Source organism: Mirounga leonina, unplaced genomic scaffold (assembly GCF_011800145.1).
Source record: "Mirounga leonina isolate KUSES-001 unplaced genomic scaffold, KU_Mleo_1.0 Mir_117, whole genome shotgun sequence".
NCBI classification, from domain to species: domain Eukaryota; kingdom Metazoa; phylum Chordata; class Mammalia; order Carnivora; family Phocidae; genus Mirounga; species Mirounga leonina.
Genome location: NW_023270274.1, coordinates 6,204,287 through 6,232,093, shown reverse-complemented (window position 1 = coordinate 6,232,093; position 27,807 = coordinate 6,204,287). Strand labels below are relative to the sequence as shown.

General features: G+C 40.9%; 1 protein-coding gene across 4 annotated transcripts in view; it reads left to right on the top strand.

Annotated features, from left to right (window-relative positions):
• Positions 1-27,807, top strand: part of LOC118007297 (lysophospholipid acyltransferase 2) — a 118,193-nt gene that overhangs the window by 9,917 nt on the left and 80,469 nt on the right. Inside the window, exon 1 of one of the 4 annotated variants that reach the window (XM_035000318.1) lies at positions 13,012-13,102. The exons of 2 other annotated variants lie outside the window; for them this stretch is intronic. In XM_035000318.1, coding sequence (XP_034856209.1) covers positions 13,097-13,102 — 6 coding nt within the window. In that variant the 5' untranslated portion in view covers positions 13,012-13,096. Of the gene's footprint in view, positions 1-13,011; positions 13,103-22,142; positions 22,162-27,807 lie in introns of those variants that run through there. One more of the 4 variants, XM_035000321.1, reaches the window with a different exon arrangement.

The window sequence follows — 27,807 nt, the reverse complement described above, 5'->3', positions numbered from 1 at the left end:
ATAGTTAGGTGATACTTACCTTTTTTTTTTTCTTTTTTAACTTATTTTACTTAAATTCAGTTAGCATGGAGTGTGTCATTAGTTTCAGATGGATACTTACCTTGTTAAAACTGAATGGAAAGGGGACGCCTGGGTGGCTCAGTCGTTAGGCGTCTGCCTTCGGCTCAGGTCATGATCCCCGAGTCCTGGGATCGAGCCCCGCATGGGCTCCCTGCTCCACGGGAAGCCTGCTTCTCCCTCTCCCACTCCCCCTGCTTGTGTTCCCTCTCTCGCTGTGTCTCTCTCTGTCAAATAAATAAAAAATCTTTAAAAAAAAAAAACAACTGAATGGAAAGAAAGGCTCTGCCTTTTTGCAAAACCACTAGTCTAGTGGGTGCCCAATAGTGATTGAATTGAATGCATCTAATGCACAGTATTACATTTCAGAGATAAATGTAAAGACCTGCAATGAATTTCTAGAAGTTGTATGTATAAAAGCAGAATTGCCCGAGACCAGCGTTAAACTGTCTGAGTAAACCCTGGGAGTTTTTATTTATCGGAAGGTGCCATTTGGCTGACCAGGTCACAGCTTAGGTGAAGTAGTAATGCCAACATAAATTCCAAATGCACGTGTCTAGAGGGCACCAGGCAAGGAATGTAAATGAACGTCAGTGTAGGTGCCGCCCTTTTGGGAGGCGTGGACAGCGTGGCCATCTGGAAAGCCCATGCTCACTCTAAAAGAAAGCCCTCACTCCATTTTGCTGATGGTCACCAAAGCTGATTTTTCAAGGGAAGCTGGAATGCTAGATTTTTGTGAAAATAGGATTTTTAAAATTTTGGCTGAAATATCCTTAGGTTTTCTTTTTTTGAGCTCGAGCAACACGAAGAAGCCAGATTTAGCTTATTGGCCATTAAGAAGTAGGTAGCAGTTTCTGTTACAGTGGACGGTGGTCAGTCCGCTCTGAAGTTTATTGCCCTGGAACAAGGGTAGACCGGGTAATAACTATAGCCGGCACTCAGGACTAGAGAAGGCTGGAAACTCATGCAGTAGTTGAAGAAGTAATTCTAGATTTCATCACTTGGTAATTTCATCCTTTAATTGGCCAACAGAATTTCAAATTAAGTTTTCCCCAACTAGTTTTTTCCCTTGGGAGTGGGTCATATCTTGGAAATAATCTTGAACATTAATACCCCTTTATTTTTTTATTTTTTTAAAGATTTTATCCATTTATTTGAGAGAGAGAGAGCAGGAAGGGGCAGAAAGAGGGAGAAAGAATCTGAAGCCAACTCCGCACAGAGTGCAGAGACCAACGTGGGGCTCGATCCCACAACCAAGAGGCCACAACCTGAACAGAAACTAAGGGTCAGATGCCCAACCGACTGCACCATCCCGGTGCCCCAGAAAGTTAATATCCCTTTAAAGAGGGAAGGTTGGACTCTCACACAAACTATCATTTCATTCTTTTTGCAGATCCAGTATTACAATGATTAACTGATCTAAGTTGTTCAGGCTGTCTTAGGGGGTGTGACATTAAAAAAAAAATGTCTAGCTAATAGAGAATAAAATAATATTTGAAAAGGTCTTGATTGCTTTATAAGCCCCTACCAGTTTTTCGGTTTTTTTGGAGTGCACATTGAATTTTGGCCAGACTGTTTTGTCTTGTGATAACTATTCAGGCTTTGGAGTTTAAGTTTAATCTACAGTTGCTTCACTGTGAGTCTTAGTGTGCCTTTTCTAATACTGGACTGGCACAGCTGTTCATGTTAGCTGCTTACCAAGAATAGAAATGACGAAGACTGGGTGTCTGAGTAGAGCCAAGAAGTTGAAGGTAGAGGGCAGGGTGAAGCTTCCCTTGCTGGTCCTTAGTATCTTTGGAGATAGTTAAGGGGTCCTTAGTCTAAGACGATAATCCTGCTATGAGGTGGTTTCTGTACCTTTCCTACAGTATCAGACTAGTGTGTCTTTTCCTTTTGTTCTTGTAAAATATTGTTAAATCACATAGTAAAGGAAAGTCTTGGTGTATTTGGCATCACAAAATTGAGCTTCAGCCTTCCATTGGATTTGAATGGAAATTCCGATAGTCAAAATTGAAAGAGAATTTGGGGTATTGTCAAACTGTATATTTGTTACAATTTTCAATATGGATTGGAAGGATTCCATTCTAAAGTGGTTTCCTTTTTGAAGTACAGGAAATATAAATTAATGGAGAAATATGCTGTTCTAAGAAGGTTTTGGGCACAGACTCAGAGTTTACCACATAGGACTATAAAGTAATTTATAAAGTAACTTTGGTAGCCAACACTTGAGTAGATTTAAAAAAAAATCCTCAGAATATTAAAGACAAAAGGATGTTGGGACCATTTCAGCAAAGACAAAATAAATTGGATAATGCCCAAAGCTGGTCCTGGATTGTTTTCCTTTTTGTATTGATTTTATTGAAAGCAAGGGCCTCTGGAAAATAATGAAAAGGTTAAACTGCATTTCCCTATTTTGTCCCTAATTCTAGATTAGGTAAATGTATGATATTGAAGGTTTAGCTCTTGTAAAATGCAGAACGGTCCTGTAGGTCAGTGTGCCTTGGCTAGGCTGGTGACACGGATTAGCAAGATTAGCCATCCCTGTGTTGGACAACAAACAGTGTGCAACAGGGCGAGGCCCAGCAAAGGAAAGCCAAAGGTGTTGTGTGTCACTGTAAGTCATACCCCGGGAAGGTGGACTGTGACCAAAATCCAGAGCCTTCTCTGAAACTGGGGATCAAGTAAACTAGGTAGTAGTCACGTAGAAGACAAACCTTTGACAAATTGGTATCCTTTGAGAATGATTATGGAAATTTGTCAATTGTTGTAGGGTTGTGGTCTGCAGTGAATGTTGGTACTTTTAGAACACTCTTTTTTTAAGATTTTATTTTTTTTGAGAGAGGGAAGAGAGATAGAGAGCACGAGCAGGGGGCGGGGAGAGGGAGAAGCAGACTCCCAGCTGCGCTTAGAGCCCCATGCGGGGCTCGTTGTGGAGCTTGATCCCAGCACTCTGGGATCATGACCTGAGCTGAAGGCTGATGCTTAACCGACTGAACCGCCTAGGCGCCCCAACTTTAGAACATTTTTTAAAAAAGGAAAGTTGCTGGGGTGCCTGGGTGGCTTAGTTGGAATTAGTTTGGATAAGGCAGCTACAACAGAGAATCCCAACAATAAGCCATTGACTTAAAGATAGTTGTTTATTTCCCTCACATAACAGTTTTGATGCAAATGGTCTAGACTGGTGCATAGTTATGCACCACCTGGTCCTACAAACACCTGTCTCCTTTCAACACCTTATTCTTCCACCTGGGGCCTTACCGTCAGCCTGGTCGAGGCTGGTTTGCTTACGACAGTGGTCCTTAAGCTTGGGGTGGCATGAGGAGCCCCTGCTGCACTTGCTGAAAACACAGATTGCTGGGCCCTATGAACAGGTTTCTCATTCAGTAGGTCCAGGTTGGGGCCTGATAATTTGCAAGAGGAGGGGGTTCACAGATGTCACTGCCACTGCCCTGACAACCGTACTTTGAGAACTTGGCGGGTTCCAGGGGAAAGAACCCACGTGGTCACAGCTGAGGTCCAGAAGTGGCAGATACATACCACTGTGACTCATTCCTTTTGCTAGAGCTTTGGAACATGGCCACAGGTCACAGCAAGGAGATGGTTGCGGGGGGGCGGGGTTGGCTGGGGGCTGGTCAGTGTCACCTACCTGGGCAGCCACGTCCAGCTACAGTTCTGTGACTGTGGGAGAGCAGGGCAGGCTCCATCACACTCTGGAATCATCTAGGGAAAAGCAGCTGTAACGCAGGTTTGGATTGGTCATTCAAGGTAACATTCGAGACAAAATCTTGAAGGGTGAATTTTCCTGGCATCCCAGAGAGGCTGTGCAACGTGCAGTTGAGGAAACTGCGAAGGAAAGCAGAGCAGGCTCACTCCTTCAGGAAATACGGATTACTGGCCAGGCTTTGCGTGAGGCCTCGTACCGCAGAGAGTGAGAGGAGATGGGCAGGGTCTGATGATGTCGCTGATTAAAAAGCAAACATGCTTCGTGCATTAAGATTCCAGTGGTTAAGATCATAGGTGCCAGAGTCAGCTTAGGTTCAGGTTGTGGTTCTGCCCTGGAGCGTCACAAGCCACGTGAGCCGCTTGGGCCGCGCGCTTTCTGTACACAGAGCAAGTGCTCCATGAACAACGGCGCCATCGCACCTTGGGTGAGCGCTGCTCGTGTGAAATACAGTCTTCGCTGGGAAGTCTCTGGTGGATGGCCATCTGGCTTCTCCTTGGACACTTCTGTGATGGAGAGCTTGCTCCCGCTGTTGGGGCAGTTAGTTAGTTAGTTCTGGATGGCTGTGGCTGTGAGGGAGCTTGTCATCCTGGGGCCCATAAACTTTCTGAAATAATCCAGAAATGCTCTGTTTCAGCCCATCTCTTCCTGGTTACCTTTTAGGTCATTGGAGACATTCCATTCTTTCTTTACATGGTTGGCTTCTGAGCAACTACACTTTAGTAAATTAGGTATCAATACCCCAAAATCTTCTAATCTGGAATGCATGGGCTTATGGGTGAACACTTGTGCTGTTCTGGGGTGGATGCCCCTCTTCTGGAGATGCAGTTTCGGAGTGTTGCCCTCCTGAGAGTATTGCATTCTTGGCATACTTGTTTGCAGATTTATTGCTTTTTCCCTCTATTATTTACTAATATGTACTAAAAAATAAAATTACTGATTGAGTAATGGAGGATGTTCTCATAAATGATACATTTGGGACAATGATAGAAACCATTGAGCATGCCCCAAATGCCACTTCTTTAGACCCAGTGGCCTCCTTGTACACAGCCGGCTGATTGTGGGTTCAGGTGTGAAAAAAAGAGCATACCTGAAGAGCATGGATGAAATGCTGGAAAAGTGTCATCTAAGACTATGTTTAAATAGGGGTCCATCAAATCACATTTTTAGTTAAATGTCTAATGGCTGAATAGTTAAAATCAACATTGAGTTAAAGCTGAATATCATCCAGGCAAATCTTGAGAATTTTTTTGTCTTCAACTCCTGAAAATGATTGATGATGTCTTCTAATTATTTCTGCAAACATTTGTTTCCCTCCGTAGATTCAAAACAATAGGAATTCTCTTCTTGAACATTCTTATGAAGACTGTTGACTTGAGGTTTAATTAGCGAGAAACAAAACATGTTTTGGATACTCTAGTTCTCTTTTATGCCTTCTTTTTCTTCATAGTTCTCATATATTTTTATTGTGTATGTATGGTTCATTATGGTTATTATAGTGAGTTTAGAGTTTTTCTGCATGTGAAATTGAGATAGCAGAGCTGATTATTCCGTTTTTAATTCATTCTTACAAGATGTATAGAATTCCCAAATAGACCATTTTCATTAAAAAAGGTCATTTTTCATGACTTAAATGAAACTAAATAACTAATAGCTTTTGTACTTATTAATTATAACAGCGTTTTACTCTTGTGGTAAGAAACATGTAGTTATATTTTACCTGATAGATTAGTAATATATAAATCCTATAAGGTGAATTTACTCCAAGTTAAATGTATAGTGCTTACCTACATATATTTGAAAGTTAATATTCATCAGGAAGAATAAATGTGAATGACATGCATTGTTTGTAATGTTGGTGTTACTTTGCTGCTCAGAAATAACGATAGGTTAAGTTATCTCGTGAGATAAAATTGAGATAAATGAGAAATTCAGGGATACCAGGAAATAGGCATTAGGCCTTTTGGCCTTTTACAGGCCAAGACCCAAACCGAAGCAGAACAGTGGTTTTGGGCTGAGTAACAAGGCAAAACCAAACTTCAGTTTATCTGTAACTTGAAAAGTGGATGAAATTAGGTATTTCATATATATATTTTTTTCCCCCCCTCTCTTTGGGAGCTGATTCTTCATACAAATTCATTGGTATTTATGCATTTTTTATTTCATTTGTGTTTTTACCAATGATGTATTATGTACCCTAATAGGCAACTGAACTTAGTTTGTATATTTTCTATCTGATTTAAAAAGTAATACATAATTCATTGTGTAAAATTTATAAGATACAGAGTATAGAGATTAAAATTGGAAAATCGCATATTATTCTTCAACTCAGACTACTTTTGCTGACTCGTGTGTTTAAACAAAATTGAATACATACCTGAATATTAAATTTTTATAACCTTTTATTTTTACTTAGCATCTTAAAAATCATTTCCAATTTTATTAAATTACTTTTCAGAACCTATATAATGTTCCAACATTTGGATGGTATATAGTTTAATTATTCCTCAGATTGTATGTAATTTTTTGCAATAAATTTCCTTATATATACATTTGGTACATAAGCCTGTTTGTTTCCTTAGGATAAGAAGTTTCTTAGGTGTGAGGCAATAGGCGAAATTACTGTTTTTTAAAAACAATTATGAGAAGTTTTCATTTTCTCTTAATTACCACAGTTTATTTTCTCCTTTAATATTTTTAATCATGTTTTCACTTTTGAAATTTTCTTCAAACTTACACCCTTTAGAAGTTACCTTGTCTTGGAGTGCCCGGGCGGCTCAGTTGGTTAAGCGTCCGACTCTTGATGTCGGCTCAGGTCTTGATCTCACCATCCTGAGTTCAAGCCTATTAAAAAAAAAAAATAAAGAAGTTACCTTGCCTTGTTCTTCAGTACGGGAATGTTTTATGTGTAGGCAGGTTGCCAGTGCTGCTCACCTTGGGTCAGGGTCTGCTCACAACTATGGACATGCTTCCCCCACTCTCCCACCTGTAGCACTTGGTTGAAGGGATCAAGAAGAGGCCCTACCACAGATGGCATGTGGCCTTCTTGTAGCCCTTGCCTCTGACTGGCACTCAGTGAGGTGCTCTTCTGTACACTGTTTTTAGAAGTGTTGGTTTACTAGGTTGTTTCCTCGACTAGACTGAGCAAGATCTTTGGTGCAAGGACTGGATCTCCTGCATCCCTCCAATGGGCATGCCTACCTCTGCAGCTATTTGTCAGATGTTTGCATTGCCTACAAGTTTAGGATGATACTTCCAATTTTTAGAAAAATGATACTAAATTAATTTTTAAGCCTCCAAACCATTTGGACGTCTACCAGCAGGTTTTTGTTTGTTTGTTTGTTTTTAAAACAAATCAGTTACTCAAAAGCATTTCTAGAATTTCGGTATCATGCTTAATGTATTCATGGTATTTGCTTTCATATTCTCATTCCAGGCTCATTTCTTACTCCAGTTTGTGTGGTGTTGAGTTAGACTTTAACGTGAAAAGGAACCGTGCCAGTTACGGATCGGATGGTATGGTCAAGGGACGCTGGAGGCTGGGTATCTGCCTGTCTTATGCTCAGAAGTCACCTCTAATGAGGTGTCATGGTTAATGGAGCAGATACGTCCATTTTTCCTTCATCCTCCTTTTAGTGAGTCCTGCCTCATGTTTCTGAGAATAATAGGGAGACTCCACTCTTCCTTGATTCTCTGCCTGCACATGAAGAAGAAACAAAAAATTGTCACATTACTTTAGGAAATGTATTGTAAAGAAAGTGAAGATAGATATTTAGTACTAAGTCATAGGTCCTATCCCTGCTCAGGGCCCCCTGGGGAAGTCTCTTCTTATTGAGACTAGAATCCCAAATCCTGCCATAATTGGGCCCCACCAACTTGTCAAACCTAATTTCCTACAGGTTTTTCCTCCTTTCTGTTTCAACTACACTGGCCTTCTCACAGTTCTTTGAATATCTGAAGCATGTTCCTGCCTCCGGGCCTTTGCACTTGATATTCCTGCTCAAGATATCTGTATAGCTTACTCCCTCACTTAAAGTAGCTTTCTGCTCAAGGCCTCCTAGAGGAGGCCTTCTCTGATCTCCCCATTTGAAAATAGAAACTCCTGTCATTTTGGGGTACCTGGGTGGCTCAGTCGATTAAGCATCTGACTCTTGATTTCTGCTCAGGTCATGATCTCAGGATTGTGAGATTGAGCCCTGGGTTGGGCTCTGTGCACAGTGGGAAGTATGTTTGAGATTCTTCTCTCTCTCTCTTCCTCTACTCCTCTCCCCACTCATGCTCACTCTCTCGCAAAACAAAGCTTTAAAAAAAAAAAAAGAGCCTCCTGTCATTTTCCTCTTTCTGTCATATTTTTAAAAATATTGACCTTACATTATTTCATACATTTTGACGTTATATATTCATTTGTTTATTGTCTGTTTCTCTTACTAAAATGTAATCTCCATGAGAAGAGGGACTGTTTTTTTCCACTAGTGTCTGGGACGGGACCTGGCACATAGAAGGTGCTCAATAAATATTTGTCCATTGTATTAATGAACTAGGAACCTGATTATATGTATTTTTTAGGTTTTGTTTCCCAAAGCTAACCAACTATAATTTATCAGCAGCCAATGATAGAACAGATGACCTGTCTTAGCATTAACTTCTATTTCCTTTTTGTCATTTCCCTTTAAGATTAATGCATTATCAATTCAGAAACGTATTTTTTTCCTGTTGAGAGCCAGTGGTGTGAAATGATGGTAGTGCTGCTTTTTAGGTAGGAAACGTGGAACTAGTTATTTAACCTCTAAATAGAGACACCTCAGTTCCTTTGTGTGTAAAATGGAGATAATGGTAATGTTGGAGTTTTAGGATTTAGTCATTAATAACTCTCTCTTGCCAAATTTAGACCAAAGAGAGAGATTTGCAAGAGTCAGAGGACATGGATCGGATTGTCAGCCTTACTGACAGAAGCTGGATTGGAGGTGGTGACGTTGAGGTGCCACCATGCAGGGTTCCCAGTGATTTCTTTACTCCTGGGAGTAAGTTTAATTCCCCCAGTGCAGGCAGAGCTGGGTGTCTGCAGATTCCCCCCAGAAGAAACACAGCTTCCCCAGTAAACTTCCTAAGTAGGGAAGCAGCCTGTAGACTGGCAGGTTTAAAGGAAGCCCAGAACGGGCTGGGAGGCTCAGTCAGTGAAGCGTCTGCCTTCAGCTCAGGTCATGATCCCAGGGCCCTGGGATCGAGTCCCACAACGGGCTCCCTGCTCAGAGGGGAGCCTGCTTCTCCCTCTCCCTCTGCCTGCCGCTCCCCCTGCTTCTGTGCATGTGCTCTTTCTGTCTCTCTGTCGAATAAATAAATAAAATCTTAAAAAAAAAAAAAAGAAAGCCCAGAAGTTGAGTGAATCGCTCTTCCTCTGATGGGAAGGAGTAGGTAAGGGCAGGTGCATTACTAGGAGAAAGATGACACCCGGGGAACAGAGGGTCCCCCCAACAAGTAGTACATGGTGTGGTGAGGACTTTTACAAGGTCTTTTCTCCGTGTAGAGTTTGGAACATAGGAAGTGCCGAATCACTGTCAGCCGCTCTTCATGCTGTAACACCTGTGTTATCGTGACTTAGAGCAGTTATCATACTGGACTGTGGTCTTTTTTTTTTTTTTTTTTCCTGCGTACTACTAGATTGTAAGCTCTTGGGAGAAGAAACTTTTTTTTTTTTTAACATATATATATATATTTTTAAGATTTTATTTATTTGCGAGAGAGAGAATGAGAGACAGAGAGCATGAGAGGGAGGAGGGTCATAGGGAGAAGCAGACTCCCCGCTGAGCAGGGAGCCTGATGTGGGACTCGATCCTGGGACTCCGGGATCATGACCTGAGCTGAAGGCAGTCGCTCAACCAACTGAGCCACCCAGGCGCCCGGGAGAAGAAACTCTTCGTTATCTCCTGACTCTCCGGTGCTAGATGATTTCGTGTTGGCTCGTAGCCGTCAGTGACTAGATACCTGAGAAAAATGGCATAGTGAAAGTCTATGGGTATTGGAGTCAGGAAAAGAGGTATCTGCTTTGAATTATTTTTAAGCCAAAGAGGAGATAGAAAAAAGTAAACACCAAGAAAGGAAGGTGGACCAATAAATATATATTTAAGATCTTTAACAATCGTAGTTAAAACAGTTTCTGTTTCACTGAAGAACCAGGTAAGCAAAAACAACACAGACCTGGAATATTTCATTTTGTCTAGGTTTTACTGTGTTTCTTTTCTTCTCGTGAATGGTTAGTGGTAACGAAGTTAGGCTCCGCTGCAGACTGATGAATAATTTGCAGACGTTAATATTAGAATGTGTTTTCTAATTAAAAAGTAAAGACGAAGTAGGAGAAATTAACACTGAAAAAATACAGTGAAGTCTTTTTTGGATAGATCTCATTAATGTGAACAGTCAGTAAATACTGTAGGGGATCGTGTATATATGTTGATAAAATTTAAGAAGACAGTTAAGTTCTGGTCAATGGCAGATAACATTACCAGACAGTCGTTAGTTCTCCCATCTGTCTTCTCTGTTAGGCATCCTTGACTCGGAGCTCCTTGCTGTCCTCAGCATTGCTTCTGTTTTCGCAGTCTCTGCGGCCCATCAACGTTGTCACACATTGTTCTGACTGAGCCTGGTGACAAGACGCAAGATGTAATGAGGCTGGCGCTCCCTTCCAGGGTGGAGAACTTTACCTGTTCTAACTCCGGCAGAAGCAGTCCACCTCCGTCTTCACCCTGGAGCTTCCCTGGTCTTTTCCAGTCACAATTGCACACTAAAACATCATCTGGCGAACACTTAAGACAGGGTCTCAAAATCAGGTGTGGTGTCAAGATCCCGATGGCCACAGGGAGGGATAACAGCCCAGGGATCGTCCTGCTTTACCAGGCGAGGGAGGTTTCACCTAGCCACAGGACGGCACAAGATCAGGATGGCCACAGGACCTAGAACCTTCCTGGCAGTTTAAGTCTCATGGTTCAGAATTAGCCTCTGTATATTGGAAAATGTTGATTTTTTTTCATCATTCTTTCCCCAAACTGTTATAAATCAGTCATATGCACATTGTGGGCAGAGTGGACCGAGTGTGATCTTTGGTTTTGGCCTCAGCTTGAATCTGGCTCCCCTGCTCTCTGACTTTGGCACATTTGAATTTTCTGAGCTTCCATTTCCTCGTTTTAAAAATGGGGATAACTATTTTCCGGGTTACGGAGAGCATTATTCAGGTACTGGAGGCTACCAGACACCTTAGTACGTTGTAGCTGCTCAACCCAATGGCAGCGATTACTGATCATCCTTTCAGAATATGGGCAAATTGTGTGAGAGAGTGCCCACTCTGTGCTGGGCGCATGCTCGTTCCTTCTCAGATCTTGCATTCACTCCCTTGCTCCTCCCAGCAGCGCCACAAAGCTCGCTCTTGTTGGGATAGACAGCATTGGTGCAGCTGTCCCCGTGCCTCCAGGCCCTTCCAGCTGCTAGCCTTGGGGCTCTAGAGCTTGGATCTGATGATGTTTGCACTGGGTTGTTCTCACTGCAGTGTGCACATGGACACATAAGTGCTTTCAACAGGTGGTTACTTTTTTTTTTTTTTTTAAGATTTATTTATTCCAGAGACAGAGACAGTACATGAGCAGGGGGGAGGGGCAGAGGGAGAAGGAGAGAAGCTGACTCCCTGCTGAGTGCAGAGCCTGATGCAAGGCTCAATCCCTGATCCCTGAGATCATGATCTGAACTGAAATCAAGAATTGGATGCTCAGCCGACACAGCCACTGAGGCGCCCCAGGTGGTTACTTCTAAAATGAGTGAAGGTATATGATGGAAATGATTTTGTGTGGATTTGCCAGCTAGAAAGCAGTAAAATCTCACTTTTTTAGAATTATGTATGTTTTGAAAATTACTTCTTCTAGGACACAGAATGGAACCCTTAAAAACTGGCAATTTTCATTGGCAGCTAAACAGAAAATTCCTTTGTTTTGTGGGTTGGGGAGTGTAAGATTTTAATGGGCATTATTTCTCTTTTGGGAGAAAAAAAACTTCCAAAGACTTAGTTTTAGGCAGAGAAACAATCAATTTAAATTTAAAATTAAAAATGTTTTTTCTTAATAGCTTTCTGTCCTTTAAATTTGCTAATTTAAAATTTTCTTTATATAAAATTTTTGTTATTAAAATTAATAATATTGCCCATTGTAGAAATTTGGAAAGTATATTGCTAACTTAAATTTTGAATTCCAAATCCATAGGAATAACATCTACACTTTGAGAATTTATTTTTCTCTCCTTTGGATAATTGTGTTCTGGAGCCTTGTACTTTCCATCTCCAATCTGGATTGATAGCTGTTATCAGCCTACTGCAACATTGTCATTCTGCAGCTTCTTCTGACTGCATAAATGAGCCAAATTCATTATTTCTTTAATCCTGTGCCATCTTTCTTGCTTTAGACTTTTATTTTGCCGAAGCGCATCTCCAACTGACTTCCTAGGAAAAGAGCACATGGAAAGTCAGCTTTCCAAGTCTTTATGTATTTGAAAGTATCTTCATAGAATTTTAGGTTGAAAATAACTTTCCCTTATAACTCGTAAGGCATTGTGTTGTTATTTTACACATACGGTATTGATGATGAGAAGTCTGATGCTACTCTGATTCTCTTAACTGTGTAGTTGACCTGATTTTTTCCCTTGAAGATTCACAGGATTTTCTGTTTTACTTGATGTTCTTAAATTTCACATTATCTCATGTGGATTCTTGGTAAGTTCTTTCAGTTTGATGACTCATGTTCTTTAATTCTGGGAAATCCTCTGGAACGGTTTCTTAGTAACTTCTTCCTTCTCTTTTTGTTGTTTTCTTTCTAGAATTCTTATTTGTTAAATGGTGACATCTTGGATGAATTAAGTCTATATATTCTCTCTTGCTATTCATGTCTTTTGGAGACTTCCTTTAACTTTGTATTTCAACCTGTGGTAAATTTTACTTTCCAAAAATGGTCACAGTACTGTTTCCAGTACTTGTCACTTCTTATCAAGGATGGAGCTTATTTCCTTTCCCCTTAATCCCGGACAGGTTTGTGACTGCTCCAGCTAACAGAATATAGTGGAAGTGATGCCAGGTGATTTCCAGGGTTAGGTCATTAAAAGGCCACAGCTTCCACCAGTATGTGTGGCTCTGTTTCTGTCTCTGTTTCTCTCTTTCTCAGAGTGCTTGTCCTTGGAACCCAGTCACCATGTTGTGAGGAAGCCCAAGGCTCACAGAGAGGCCAGGTATAGGTGTTTCAACCGCCAGCCCCAGCAAAGGTCTCAGACGGCAGGCACCAACAATCTGACATGCGAGTGAGTGAGTCTCTAGATAATTTCAGTCCTTGCCTGATGCCAGAGCAGGGATGAGCTCTCCCTGTCCAGCTATGCTCAAATTGCAGCTTCAAGAGCAAAAGAAATGTTATTTGTTTTAAGCTACCAAGTTCAGGGGTAATTTTTATGTTATCAGATTTCTCATTTCATCCATCATGTGTTTTTTAAAATGTTTATTAAAGTATAACTTACATACAGTGAAATGCACAGAAGTGTATAGTTTGTCTGTTTTGACAAATGCATATGCACCTATGTAACCCATATCCCAGATAACTAACCCTCATGAAAGTGAACTTGGTAAACCCGAGTGCTAGGTGACGAGTTGAAAGAGATTAGCAGACCCCAGTTCCCTGCCAGCCCCTGGCAACCACTATTTTACTGTTTCTAGGAGCTTGGCTTTTTTTTTTTTTTTTAATTGAACAAATAAATGATACTATGCAGTAAAAAAAAAAAAAGTTTACCAGGAATTTGGCAATGGTCTAAATAGGATAGGAAGCCATTTGAGTTTTTTTTCCTTAAACTTATTTTTGGACAGTTTTAAATTTACGGAGAGTTGTGAAGATAGTACAGAAATTTCCCATATAACCCACATCTACTTTTTCCTGTTGTTAATATATTAGTATGACCCTTTATCACAGCTAGTGAACCGATATTGGTACATTGTTAACTAAGTTCCATGCTTAATTTGATTTCCTGAGTTTTTACTTAAGGTCTGTATTACCTTAGGCTGCCATAACAAAATACCATAGATGGAGTGGCTTAAACAACAGACATTTATTTCTCAGGGTTCTGGAGGCTGAAGTCTGAGTTCAGAGTGCCAGCATGTAGGGTTCTGGTATGGCCTCTCTCCTGGCTCATAGACGGCTGCTTTTTTGCTTTGTGTTCACATGGCCTTTCCTTGGTGCGTGCATGTTTGGGGAGGGGAGGGGTGCATGGTGGGAAATGAAAGAGAGAGCTCTCTGCTCTTGCTTCTGATCAGGGCACTAATCCCCTGAAGAGGGCCCCACCCTCATGACCTCATCTAAACCTCATTAACTCCAAAGGCTCCGTCTCCAAATCCCATCACATTGGGGCTTAAAGCTTCAATGTATTAATTTGGGGGGGATACAAATAATGCAGATATTCAGTTCGTAACAAGGTCCTTTTGTGATCCAGGATCCTATGTAGAATTTTCCATGTTACATTTAGTTGTCGTGTTTCCTTAAAACCCCCTAGACTGGGACAATTTCCCAGACTTCCCGTGGTGTGGATGACCTGACAGCTTTGAGGAGTGTTGGTCATTTTGTAGCGTGCCCCTTAAGTGGGATTTGTCACATGTTTTTCTCATGATTAGTTTGGGCTTGTGGATGTTTGGAAGACCACAGAGGTGCAGTGTTGTTTTCATCACTTCACATCAAGTGTGTGTACTTTCAGCTTGACTTATCACTGTTGGTATAATTTTGATCACTGGGCTGAGGCCCTCCTTGTCCGGGTTCTCCATTGAATTCTCTTTTTTACCCCCACTTTCCACATTATACTCACTGGAAGAAGTCATTCTGAACAGCTCACACATGGGGGCCTCCCGGGGGTGGGGTGCAGTGTGCTGGGGGGCAGAGCCCATGGTGTTCGGGGTGGGGCAAGTTGTGCTGGGGGGCGGGGCCGGTGGTGCTTGCTGATGGATCTGAGGTGTGTTGGAGAGAGAAGAGTGGGATGATACCTGCTCCTAGGTTTTTGGCCTAAGCACCTGGGCAAATGATGGAGGAGGGAAGAGAGTGGCTTTAGAGCGTGGCAAGGGATAGGTATGAAGGATTTTCCTTTGGCTGTGTTGATTTGGAGTTGCCTGCTAGATTTTGAAGTAGAAATGGTGAGTAGACCATTGACTGTGAGACTGGTGTTCAGGATAGGGGAGGGCTTGGGATTCAGTTAAAGAATTCCATTGTGCTTTCAGACTAAGAATTTGACTTGATAGAATAAAGAGCCTGTGGTAATTTGATTAGAATGATGAGAAAAAATAAAATCAAACAAACACATCCTTTCTGAGAGCGTTGTGAGTAAAAAGAAAACAGGTGATCTTTCAGTCAGCATCAATGGCTCTCTGTGTCTGACTTCAGGTCCCAGCTAATACAGCCAGTTGAGCAGTGGAAAACTCAGAATTTGATGTGGATGTAATAAGCTATCAGGAAAAGACATTGGAAATTTTAGTTGTTTCCCGGAGGAACTGTGTACATATGTTTTGGGCCCTCAAAGACAGCCAGTGTCCCAGTGTATTACATTTTCTTCCTTAGAGGGATGCTATTCAGGAGTGGGAGGGCTCTGAGCTAGCTGCATTTTCACGTAGCTGCCAGTCTTCATTTTCTTGACACGGAATTCTTCCCCAGGGGAGCCTCTCCCTGCATTCCTGCCCCTTCTCCACTCTGAATCTTCAGTGGCCAAGGAGGGCAGCTGGCTTTCCTGTCTTGAGTCCTCTCCTGGTGATGGTGAATATAGGGAGGCTGAAGGATTTATACTGTTTGGTGCCATAATAGGAATTTTAAGAGACATTTGGCAGTCACGTGTTAAAACCACATGACCATGTGACCAGTGCCACAAATGATGTCAAGTTTAAGTTGCTCTACAGGAGTCGGTAGGTTATTACTTAGAAAACAAAGTTAATAATATTGGGGGATTTACAGTTCTCTCCTTTTCCCTTCCATCCCCCAAAGTTTTTTCCTTATTTTTAGAGCTTTTTGTCTGAGTACGTCCTCCCTTTCCTGGGGATTTGATTTTAAAAATTAGATTTGCAGGGGATTAGGAATGATCACCATGTTATTAGAGGATGATGAAATCATCACCCATACTTAGAAGTTCAGGGAGACCTTTTCAAGCTCCCTGGGTGCCCCTCTCTGAACTCATTCAAGAAAGGAGTAACTTCCAGAATTTGGGATTTATCATTTCCTTTTAGTGGTATTAGCCATAAACGTGTGTACCTTTAAACAGCATGGTATTTAGTTTTGCTCAGTTTTGACTTTTGACCTTTATTTAAATGATTTATACCATATGTTTTCTTCTGAGTCTAGCTTTTTATTTTATTTATTTTTGAGATTTTATTTATTTGAGAGAGAGAGAGAGCGAACAAGGGAGGAGCAGAGGGAGAGAGATAAGCAGACTCTGCGAGCCCAACAAGGGGTTGGATCTCACGACCCTGAGATCATGATCTGAGCTGAAATCAAGAGTGGGACGCTTAACGGACTGAGCCACCCGGGCGCCCTGAGTCTTGCTTTTTAAATCAATATTATGTTTGCCAGATACATTTCTTCTGGTAGGTTAGCTGCGGTTGTTCATTCCCACTTCTGTGGAGTGTGAATATGCTATAACTTATTTGTGTTCTCTCCCAACCAAGGCCATTTGGGTGGTTTCCAGGTTTTTACTATTTATAAATAAGGCTGTAGTGAAGTTCTTGTTCATGTCTCCTTGTCACATATGTGAGAATTTCTCTAAGGTTTATCTACCTCGGGTAGAATTAATGGTCATGGAGAATGTATCTTCAACTTTATTAAATAATGCCAAACTATTTTCCAAAGTGGTGATACCAATATACACTCCCACCAACAGTGTATTAAAATTCTCTTGTTCCACATCCTCATCAGCACCTAGCACCTAGTTACCAGGTTGAAACACTTTGGCCATTCTTTTGGGTATAAAAAGGTATTTTGTGATTTTAATTTTCATTTTTCCTGAACACAATAAGGTTAGTATTTTTTCATATAGCTCCTGGCCGTTTGTATTTCTCTTCTGTGAAATGCTCATTCTTTTGCCTTTTTAAAAATTGGGTAGTTTGTCTTTTTCCTAACGGTTTTAGAGGTTCTCTCTCTGTTTTGGATTTGAATTCTTTATCTATTATATGTGTTGTAAAATGTATTCTTCCAGTTTGTAGTATGATTTTTCATTTTCTTTTTGATGTCTCATTTGATGAAGTTCTTGATTCCTTCTTTTTTAAAAATTTATTATTTTTTTAGAGAGGTGGGGAGGGGCAGAGGGAGAGGGAGAGAGAGGATCTTAAGCAGACTCCACGCCCAGCACAGAGCCTGACATGGGGTTTGATCTCATGACCCTGAGATCCTGACCTGAGCCCAAACCAAGAGGACAGTTATCTGACTGGGCCACACAGGTACCCCTTGATTATTTATTTCTTAAAGTAACTTAAAAATCTGTGATAACATATAGCATATGTAAGTGTATAAAATGTGCCACTTTAACTATTTTTAACTGTATGGTTTAGTAGTGTTAAGTCTGTTCACATTGTTGTACAGCAGATCCCCAGAACATATTATCTTGAGAAATGGGACCTGTATACCCGTTAAACAACAGCTCTCCATCTCTCCCTCCCCCAGCCCTTGATAACTACTCTTCTACTTTCCGTTCCTATGAATTTTACTATTCCAGATTTACCTCATCTAAGGGGAGCTCCCCTCATGGGGTGTGAGCCCGCTCTGCCTCAGTCCAGCTGGCCAGGCAGGCAGACTGTGTCGGGTGAAGGAAGCAAAGTCTGTATAATGTCTGTTTTCCTTTGTCGATTTCATAATCCATGAATGTAGACAGAGGTTATTCTTATTTCCCTATTAAGAAACTACGACATGACCTATTAAGAAACTACGACATGAAGAGGTTATAAATGCCAAAGGTTACTTGGTTACTTGGCTGGAGCAAGGATTTGTATTTATAGTTTGTTAGGTAGTAATGTGCTGCTTACTTTAGATGCACAGTTGTCTGCCCGCTGTGATATGGTAGGTGACATTCATATGAGACACATTCCCATTTCTGTACAATGTGTCACATGTACTTCCCAGCAAACCAGTTGCGGCTCTGCTGTTGTTTTCTTAGAAGTGTGAGGGCAAGAGTAATGTTTTGGGGATAAACTTTATTAAAGTAAATTGTTCACAAACTTGACTATTTTAACTTCCATTAGTAATAAATTACTAGTGACACACCTCGAAACCCAGCAGCTTTTCTATGATTCATAATTGCTGCCTTCGACTACTTAATTATGTTGACTTTCTTTATCAGCTGTATGGAGCTACTTAACATTCACCTCGGAGTTGGTGTAAATATTTGATAAATTGGGATGTACAGATGGTCTTCTGGCTGTGGTTTTCTTCCTAGCCTGAGAGCGGAAACTCTTGTTAGGAGTTTGGTAGTGGAGTCAGCGTCTCAAACTGCGTGGAGTCTTGCCTGCTCTGCATCCCCTACATAAGAGGATAGATGACGATCTCTTGTGATCAACTCCCCGACTGTCACCACATAATTTGGAAGTCAAGTATTTGTCGTGATTATATCAAAGAATTACTTTTTAGCTCATGCTTAATATTAAAATGACATCAAGCAATAGGAAGAAGAGATTATACATAAATTTGGAATAATATGGTGATCTGAAAATGATGAAACCAAATACGAGTTTGCAAGTATTTAACAACACATGTTTGTTATGTGCGGTCATGTGCCAAGAATAGGTGCTAAGGGATACTACTGAACCCTTATACTAATACTACTACTGTATCCTCTGAGAAAATCCCTGTTCTCATGAAATGTACGTTCTAGGGATTATTTTTAAGGATTTACTATAGGATAATTTATAGCGTATGACATCAAGAGACATAATGATCACTTGTGATTTTTTTTTGGATAGTGATGTCTGAAACCTTTAAAAGTTCTAAAAAAAGTAAGTGAAAATCAAAAATGCTTACATTGGCTCATTTGGATAATGTATAAGTGCTTAATGGCTAAATATTCCAAGGACACTATCTCAGAGCTCAAGCTAATCATTAAAAGTTAATACTTTTTATATTGACATGATCCTTATTGAAAAGTATACTGTTTTTAGTGGGAGGTAGTATAATTTCAAAATCAAATCAACATATGTGTAAGGTGATACTGTACTGAAGTGAAATCTGATGCTAATGAGGCAGCCCAGGAAAACAGTGAGTTTTTTTGCATAATTCAAAGCCTTGTAAATTTAAAAGGAGTATTGAAATTGACTTTGGATTTTAGGGTGGGTGATTGTTACCCAACAGTAGGTAGGTCCCTGGATACAAATGCTTTCAAGGTAAATTAGGAAAGGATCACTATTCTTATTTGGGCTAATGCTTCTGATAGCAGGAATGAATGGCAATTTAAATTGATAAATAAATTTTATTAGCAAATATAATAAGCAAATTTATTTGAGGGGGGGCAGAGGGAGAGTGAGAAGTAGACTCCCCGCTCAGCATAGGGCCCTGATGAGGTGGTCCAGGTGGGGCTCAACCCCAGCACCCTGAGATCATGACCTGAGCCCAAGTCAGACGCTCAACCGACTGGTGCCCCTTGAGTTTAGATGTGAATGGTGAAGTATCTGTGTTTTCTGCATTCTAGGTGTGGGGTTGGGGGACCTTGGCCTTGAGGTGGAAATGAGTTTGGTGTGTTGGGAGGTCAGTATGGCTTAAAGGCCGTCAGTGAGAAATAGTGGTAGATGAGGCTAGGGAGGGAGCCTGGTTCTTTGAGGGCAGAGTAAAGACTAGTTTATTTTAATGATGATGGGCAGTCTACTAGCTTATTTTGAAGCTGGGGACTGATGTGATCACGTGACTGGCTGCTGTTTGGTGGTTGACGTGTAGAGGCAAGAGAGGGAATGGGGGACCTTGTAGGTATCTGGGGGAGAGGCATGGGCGGCAGTGGAGATGGGGACCAAAGGCATGACTGGTACAACTTGGAGAGAGAACTGAAAGGAGTCAGGAGTGGATTCGATGTGGAAGGGAAGAAATTAGTAATAGTAAAGCATTGATTTGCACTTCAACTGATTTGGTCGAGCAGCTGAATTTGTGATTCGGTTGAGCTGCTGAATTTGTGATGGTGCATTTACTGAGATGTGTAAATTTGGGTGAGATGTTGGTCGTGGGGGATCAAGAGTTCCCTTTTGGGCCACTGTAAGTTTTAGATATTATTAGACATCAGGCGAGATGGTTTAGTGGGCGGTTGGATAAATGAGTCTGAAGCCTAGTGGAGAGGTCGAGACTAAGATTACAAAGTCAGGTGTCAGTGAACAGAGGAGAACTCCCCAAGAGAGGGTAGAGTCTTCAGTCTACTTTAAACTGAGGAAGTGGGACGGGGTGGCCTTTAAGCCCACTTCTTTCTGAAGACCAGGTATTTATTGAGTCACAGAGACTCTCTGTGAGAAACTTAAGACGTTTCGCTAAAATGGGTCTTTTTAAACCATGAGAGTGATGAACAGGGAGGAAATACAAGCCAGTAGGTGTTTCCTATCTATATTTGTTCCAAAACTGCTGTCTGTCGCTAGTCCACAAGTGTGATATGTAACAAATGACATATCCTTCTAAAAGTCAAGGTGATCACACATGCTGTGATGTTCTCACGGAAACCCCCACGATGGTCAATGTGAATTGCTTTTTATTTAAAAAATTTTAAACCACTTAAAAAAAAAAGATTTTATTTATTTATTTGAGAGAGAGTGAGAGAGCGTGCACATGCCAGGGGAAGGGCAGAGGGAGAGGGAGAGAGAATCTCAAGCAGACTCCATGCTGAGCGGGAGCCCGACATGGGGCTCGATCCCAGGACCCTGAGATCATGACCTGAGCCAAAAATCAAGAGTTGGACGCTCAACCAACTGCACCTGAGGCGCCCCTTAAACAGCTGTTTTGAGGTATAATGGACACAAGATAAACTGTACATATTTAAAGTGTAAGGTTGGATGTTTTGATGAATGTATCCATCCATCACATGTCACCGCAATGATAGTGCACATATTCATCACCTCCGAGGCTTCCTTGTGCCCCTTAGTAACACCTACCTCTTGCTTCTCGCTGCCCTGCATCCCCAAACAACCACTGATCTGTTTTAGTCATTATAGAATAGTTTGCATTTTTTCAGAAATGTATATAAATAGAATTGTACTATAGTCCTTTTTTTTTTTTTTTTTACTTTTCTCAATTATTTTGAGATTTATCCATGTCATTGTGTGTGTCTTCATAGTTCCTTTTTATTGCTAAGGAATATCCTATTGTATGGATACAGTATGATTTGTTTATCCAGTCATTGTCAGTTTAGATTCATCTTTTTCCCTTTGCAAGTCTTCTGATTTGCTAGTATTATTTGTGACCATGGAAGAGACAAATACTGAGGTGTATACACACACACGCACCAAACCCTTTTAATAAAAGTGGGGGGAGTAGTTCCTTGTTCTTATATTTATTCCCCTTTAGCTTGTTCATGGATGAGCAACTTGTTAGTCATATGTCAGAGTAAGTTTGACAAGTGTTGTGGATGTTAGGCAGACTAACCCTTTCTTTGTGTCTGTGCTCATGTGATATTTTGGGATGTGTGTGTGTTGAGTTTATTTATTTTATTTTATTTTATTTTATTTATTTATTTATTTATTTATTTATTTATTTATTTATTTATTTATTTGAGAGAGAGAATGAGAGAGAGCACATGAGAGGGGGGAGGGTCAGAGGGAGAAGCAGGCTCCCCGCTGAGCAGGGAGCCCGATGCGGGACTTGATCCAGGGACTCCAGGATCATGACCTGAGCCTAAGACAGTTGCTTAACCAACTGAGCCACCCAGGCGCCCGAGTTTATTTATTTTTATCTGGATTAAATTTGTTTCTGCAGATTGCCTTTACTTGAGCTTCATAATTTAGCAGCTGTGGATGCAGTTAATCTAGCACCTTTTAATTTCATAGGCAAGTATAAATACATTCCTCTTAATTAGTTCCTAGGAGTTTACATAGACGGTTAAGAGTGAAATTAAAGGAGGTAAACTCTCCTTAATCTGGAAGGTAGAAGATAGGTGCTTCTAACTTCTGTAAGGTCTTGATGCAGTCACTTGCTTTCTGCTTCTGTTTACTGCTTTTTGGCTTCTGTGGATGATCTGAGAATATGCTTCAGGATCTGTCAGTTAGTAAACCCCTGGGAGTCTGGCTGTTTTTAATGATGTTGCATTCACCGTGGAGTAGGAGGTTAAGGGAGGTCTGGCTCCTGCCTTGCAGTTCCCTGTGCCATTGTCTGGGAAGGAAGAGGAGAGAATATCATGTCTAGGTATGCGCCTGTCCTGGGAGAGCAGGGTTCTTTGCTGGCTATGTGTTTTGTTGATGTGGGAGTTGCCATATAATTGAGGCAGTCGCCGTATAATTCAGGTGCTAGGATATAGTCCCGCGAGGCATGCCACATAAGTCCCTCTTCTTTGTGTTCGCCTGGGGCCAGCCCTCAGCCTACCATCCTGCTCAGCAGCCATCCCTGTTGTCCATTTGCGTGTCTTCCTACTGCCCGTAGATTTTGTGAGCGCAGGAAGTACCATGTCTGTGTTGCTCATTGTACCTAAACAGTAAGTGTTTGTTGAATGGTGACTAGAATTCATCTTTATGCTTCTATTTTTTTTTAAATTTCTGATTGTGAAGTTTTTAATTGTAGCAATTAATATGAAGAGCATTAAGCCTCTCACAAAGATGGAAGATAAATATGAGCTGTTATGTTCTTAATAGTCTGCTCTCCTTCGTTTTAAGCAAATTCAGAGGCATGACTTCTCCCCCCCCTACTTTTTCTTTCAGTAAATTAGAAGCATGCATGGAGCCAGACCCTCCATTCAGGGGTGGACGGGAATACATAGATGAACAGAATTTGTTCTCAAGCCTTGAGAAGCTCACAGTCTAAAGGAAAGTCATACTAATAGGCCAGTAAGTGACCAGTGCTGTGATAGGAGTGCTTTAAAAAGTGCTTTGGAAGCCCCCAAAATATGAGTTAGTGTTCTGTAGTTTCTAGTTGAGGGGTTGGGTGGAAGCGATCCCATTAACGAGGTTGGGGCCCCAAAAGGGAAGGGGCAGGTTTGGTAGAATGAGGAGATAGAAGAGGATACAGTAAAGAATTCAGTTTACGTGTCCAATTTGAGTTTTGTGAAGAATGTTATTCTTATTGGATAATCTGTAGATTTTATGGTGGTTTATAAAAACCAGTTTTCCAAAGTTTTGGTTTGAATTTATTTTTACTAATTAGGGGCAGGTGGTAGTTCTTGAATTAAGAGTTTTGTGTTACCTCACCAAAGTTGGTTCTGACAGTAGTGGAGTTCAGTTTACTTTATGCTTGTTGAAAGAGTTGTTCATCTATGGCAGTGACCTAATCATGTTCGAAATGCTCATATCCTTTAAGACCTGGCTGCCATGACTTGACATTTAGTGGGATGAAACTAGCAATGCAGAGGCAGTGTAGGGAGATGAGATAATTGTGATCCTAAATCTTGGTGCTCAGTTTTTTTTGTTTGGAAATTTGAAACAAGCATGTATCATTTCTTTAAAAAAGATTTATTTATTTGAGAGAGAGAGAGAGCGCGTGCATGAGCAGGAGGGGCAGAGGGAGAGAGAATTTCAAGCGGACTCTGCACTGAGCAGAGAGCCAGATGTGGGGTTCGATTTCACGACCCTGAGATCATGACCTGAGCTGAAACCAAGAGTCGGACGCTCAATGGACCGTGCCACCCAGGCCCCCCACAAGCATGTATCACTTTAAAAAAATTTAATTATTTGGGGGTAGATAATAAATGACCGTGGTACAAAATAAAAAAGTAGACAGGGATATATGATAAAGTCTCTCTTTACCCCTATCCCCTACCCTGAAGGGCAACCACTGTTACCATTTACTGGGGTATATCCTTCCAGCGATATCCCCAGGGGCATGTCTGTGACCTTGTGGAAACCGAGGGATAGCATGCTTCCAGGATCCGTTAACTCAGCAGCTTAATGATGTTATCAAGACCTGCTGCTTTGTTCTTTTTCTTCTGTTTCCCTATTTATTTCTCTTAGGCAGTGCCTCATCTAACTCTCAGGCACCTTTCCCATTCCGTGGGTCTCACGTAAATTGCAAAGTCCATGGGCAAAACCTGCGTATCTGTGTCGTATCCATTTTTACATGTGGGGGAGACTGTGCTGACAGTCCTCGGCTTCATTTCTCACAGACCAGAATCGCAGCACACGTCCACGTCCTGAATTAGTTGTTGGCAGTGACTGTCTGAGACCAGTCACTCTTCACCCCCTGGCACTAGGGAAGGCTCTAGCTTTTCTCGAGGCAAGCGGCTGCCTGGTAACTGAACCAAATCAACATTATCTTGGCAAGGGGAAAGGTCCTCTGTTCTAGGAAATCTAGATCATTTCATGGTAGTGCTTAGGGATTGCCTCATTCTTTTTGATGGCTGTTTAGCATTTCATTGACTTAACGTGCCATACTTTAACTAGTTTCTGTCTTTTCCAATTTTTCCTGTTATAGAACGCTGAGGCGCATATACACAATATTAAATGCATCGTCTCCCACAGTGCCAAATTGTTCTCCATCAGCATTCTGTTAGTACATACTGCCAGTGTTCTAGAGTTCTGTTTCCTTATACACTTGACAATACCGAGTGCTTTTGAAGTTCATTTTACTCAGATAGGTGAAATGTTACTTTATTCTAATTTCCATTTCTCTTATTATAGAGTTTGGGCATTTTTTTTCATGTGAATGAGAACTGACCATGCATATATCTGCCCGTTTTTCTATTATTTTATTACTTTTTTTGGAGATTTTAAAGTAATCTCTACACCCAACGTGGGGCTTGAACTTATAATCCCAAGATCAAGAGTTGCAGGCTCCACAGACTGAGCCAGCCAGGCACCCCTGTTACCTTTTTTATTATTGATTTGTAGGAGCTTTATATATATTGAGGAAAGTAGCCTTTTATGGTATAATTTCCAAGTATTCCTTTCAGGTTTATTGTTTATCTTTTTACTTTGCTTACAGTGTTTGGCAACTAGGGAATTTTTTATATTTATGGTAATGGAATTGCCTCTAATTTTTTTTTATTGGTTTTGCCCCAGAACATTTTAAAATGTTACTTTTGTCATATTCTACATGCCCATGATGTGTTTGAATCTATCTCTGGACTTCCAGTTCTGTTTTACTGATCTTTCTCTTCATCTAGTCCTCATTCTAGTTTTTAAATTTGCTTTACCTTCTGATAGCGGAAGCCTCCTCTTGTTATAAATTTCCTGGCTGTTTCACTTGTTTATATTTCTGTATTTTAAGATCAACTTTTTTTTTCTAAAAAGCCTATTGACTTTTTATTGTTCTGGACTTAAATGTAATGATTGATGTAGGGAGCAATGAACATTTTTTATGACACTGGAGTCTTCCTATCCAAGAATAGCTGCCCTTTCTAGTCAAGTAGTTTTTGGATCTCTTCCCGTATCTAGCATTTTAAAATTTGCTTCACGTAGATACTGTCCATTTCTTTTTAAGATTACTTTTAGTTACACGAACCATGAGAGACGATGGACTCTGAAAAACAAACTGAGGGTTCTAGAGGGGAGGGGGGTGGGGGATGGGTTAGCCTGGTGGTGGGTATTGAGGAGGGCACATTCTGCATGGAGCACTTGGTGTTATGCACAAACAATGAATCATGGAACACTACATCTAAAACTAATGATGTAATGTAGGGGATTAACATAACAATAAAAAATTTTTAAAAAAAGATTACTTTTAGTTACTTAATATTTCTGGTTGCTGTTGTAGCTGGGTTTTTTTCCGTCCATTAGAGTTTCTAGCTGGTTGTTATTTGTCTGTATGAAGATGTTTTCTAAGCTGAAGTTAAGAGATACTAAACAAGTTAACAGCAGTTGGACTCCAGAGCCTGTTATGCTGCTTCATTCTGTTTTGCCTTAGCATCTTCCTATCCTTGTTCTGTTTTGGTTCTGATGCTCTGCTTAGGTTTTCAGAACACTCAAAGAATTAAAACCAACCATACTACAAACAGGAATTATATTTGGTGTATTCAGAGGGACAGTTAAACCTCAAGCAGAAAGCTTTTGCTGGACAGTTTTTTATTGTTCATGATCCCTCATTCATTAGAAAATTTTAGGTATTTTAATTAGTGAGTGTGATGCTTTGCTTCTTAGTCTATATTGAACTGTTCCCTCCTTTTAATCTATTTGTATAGTCGTGATATATTCTGTTAAGTGACATTGGACCTGGTATGCACTTGCTACACCAAAAGCTATCAAGTTTTGTTTTTACGTTTTCCGATAGACTAATTCAGTTAAAAGTTTGGAAAACTGGGTTTATGGAACAGTTTTTCAGTCTGAGAACAATAATTTGTGAGGAGGAATGGTATTTAATACTTAGGACTTAAAAGATTATTAGCTAAATTTTATAAAGAAAAATAAGAGTCTGTTAAAGTTTGTTTTGAGATGTTGTATATGTCAGAACTGTTGAGATATTATATAACTCTTGACTTTAATTTGAATATTTAAAAGCCATTAGTGTTGAGAGTGCGTAGAAAGCTCTAATTCCCCACTCCCTGAGAATGGCTGCATTTGCAAGGAGGATTGAACTCTCAACCTGTTCTTCAAAGAAAATGCTGGACTAAGCTAAACTTTGTTTCTTCAGTCTTTTTTTCCCCACTTATATTTCTTTAGAACTTTTTATTTGGAATTCTTTTTAGTGACTTAACTTTTCTGGTGGGCGTCAGAACAAGTGATAAAATCCTAAGCAGTATTTTGTCTTCTAAAATTTAGTTGACAAAGCGTCATACTGTGACTTTAAGAAAGCTGTATATTGGTGTTGTAGGATTCAGGAATTGTTATATCAAAAGCAGAGAAATACCTGGTTTTCTTTATTTGAGTAGTGTATTGGACAAAGTTGGTAAAAAGTCTGGAATGCTATTCTCCAAATAGCATTTGTTGCGTTTCTGTGGCTTACTGTGGAAAGGAGTTTGTGCATCTTCAAAGGGGTTATCCTTGTGGAAAGCTAATTAGGCTTATTTTGTGTCTTTCTAAAAGACACAAAATAGGCCACTTTCTTAAAAAAAAAGTTTGTTTGCTGTGTACCAGATTCTCTGCCCCATCTGGAGAGTGTAGAGGAGCACATACGATAGACAAGCCACGGAGTGTGTGTAGGTGCTGGGGGACCACAGAGGGACACTTGACTTGACCTGGATAGGGACAGGCCAGCAGAAGCAAGGGGGACTTCTCAGAGGAAGAGTTCAGGTCTCTGTCAGGAAGAACTTTTGAAAATTTAGTGATTTCCAACAATAGAACAAATTGGCTTGTGAAGTAGTGAACGTCCTGTCTCTGGAAGTCAGAAGATGGATGACCAACTATATCCAGGCAGTTTCTGAGGGAAACACTCTATAGATTGGGGGCTGGACTGGCTGGTCTTTTAGGACACTTCTAATTTTAAGATTTTTATGGGTTTCAACATTCATAATAAGTGTAAGGTGTAGATACACATGTAACAATTTAATACTCTCAGTTTCATGCCTTGCCTTCCTAATTTAATTGCGTATGGAGAACGACATTTTGAATTTCTTCCTTGGGGCAGACTCATGACTACTTGGAGAGATAGAGCTATAGTTTTTCATTTTCCCTTTTTAATTGTGAAATGTAACACCCGTGTAGGAAAGTATGAAACAGCAGAAGTGCGGCGGAGGCCACCGAGCTCTTCGGCGGGAGTCAGCGTTCTGCCTGTCCTGGCTCGCAGCCCGAGCGCAGGGCCCAGGCGGCCTTGCAGGGTGGGGGGCTCTGTTAGCGGCTCTGCCCACAGCGATCCGTGTCCCATTTTCAGGCTGGGGCTCTTTAGGGACAGGTGTGCCTTTCCCATGCTCTCATGTTTCCCTTCTTGTGGCTGGATGAAGCAATGATGGGGTTCTGGATGATGGCACCCCAG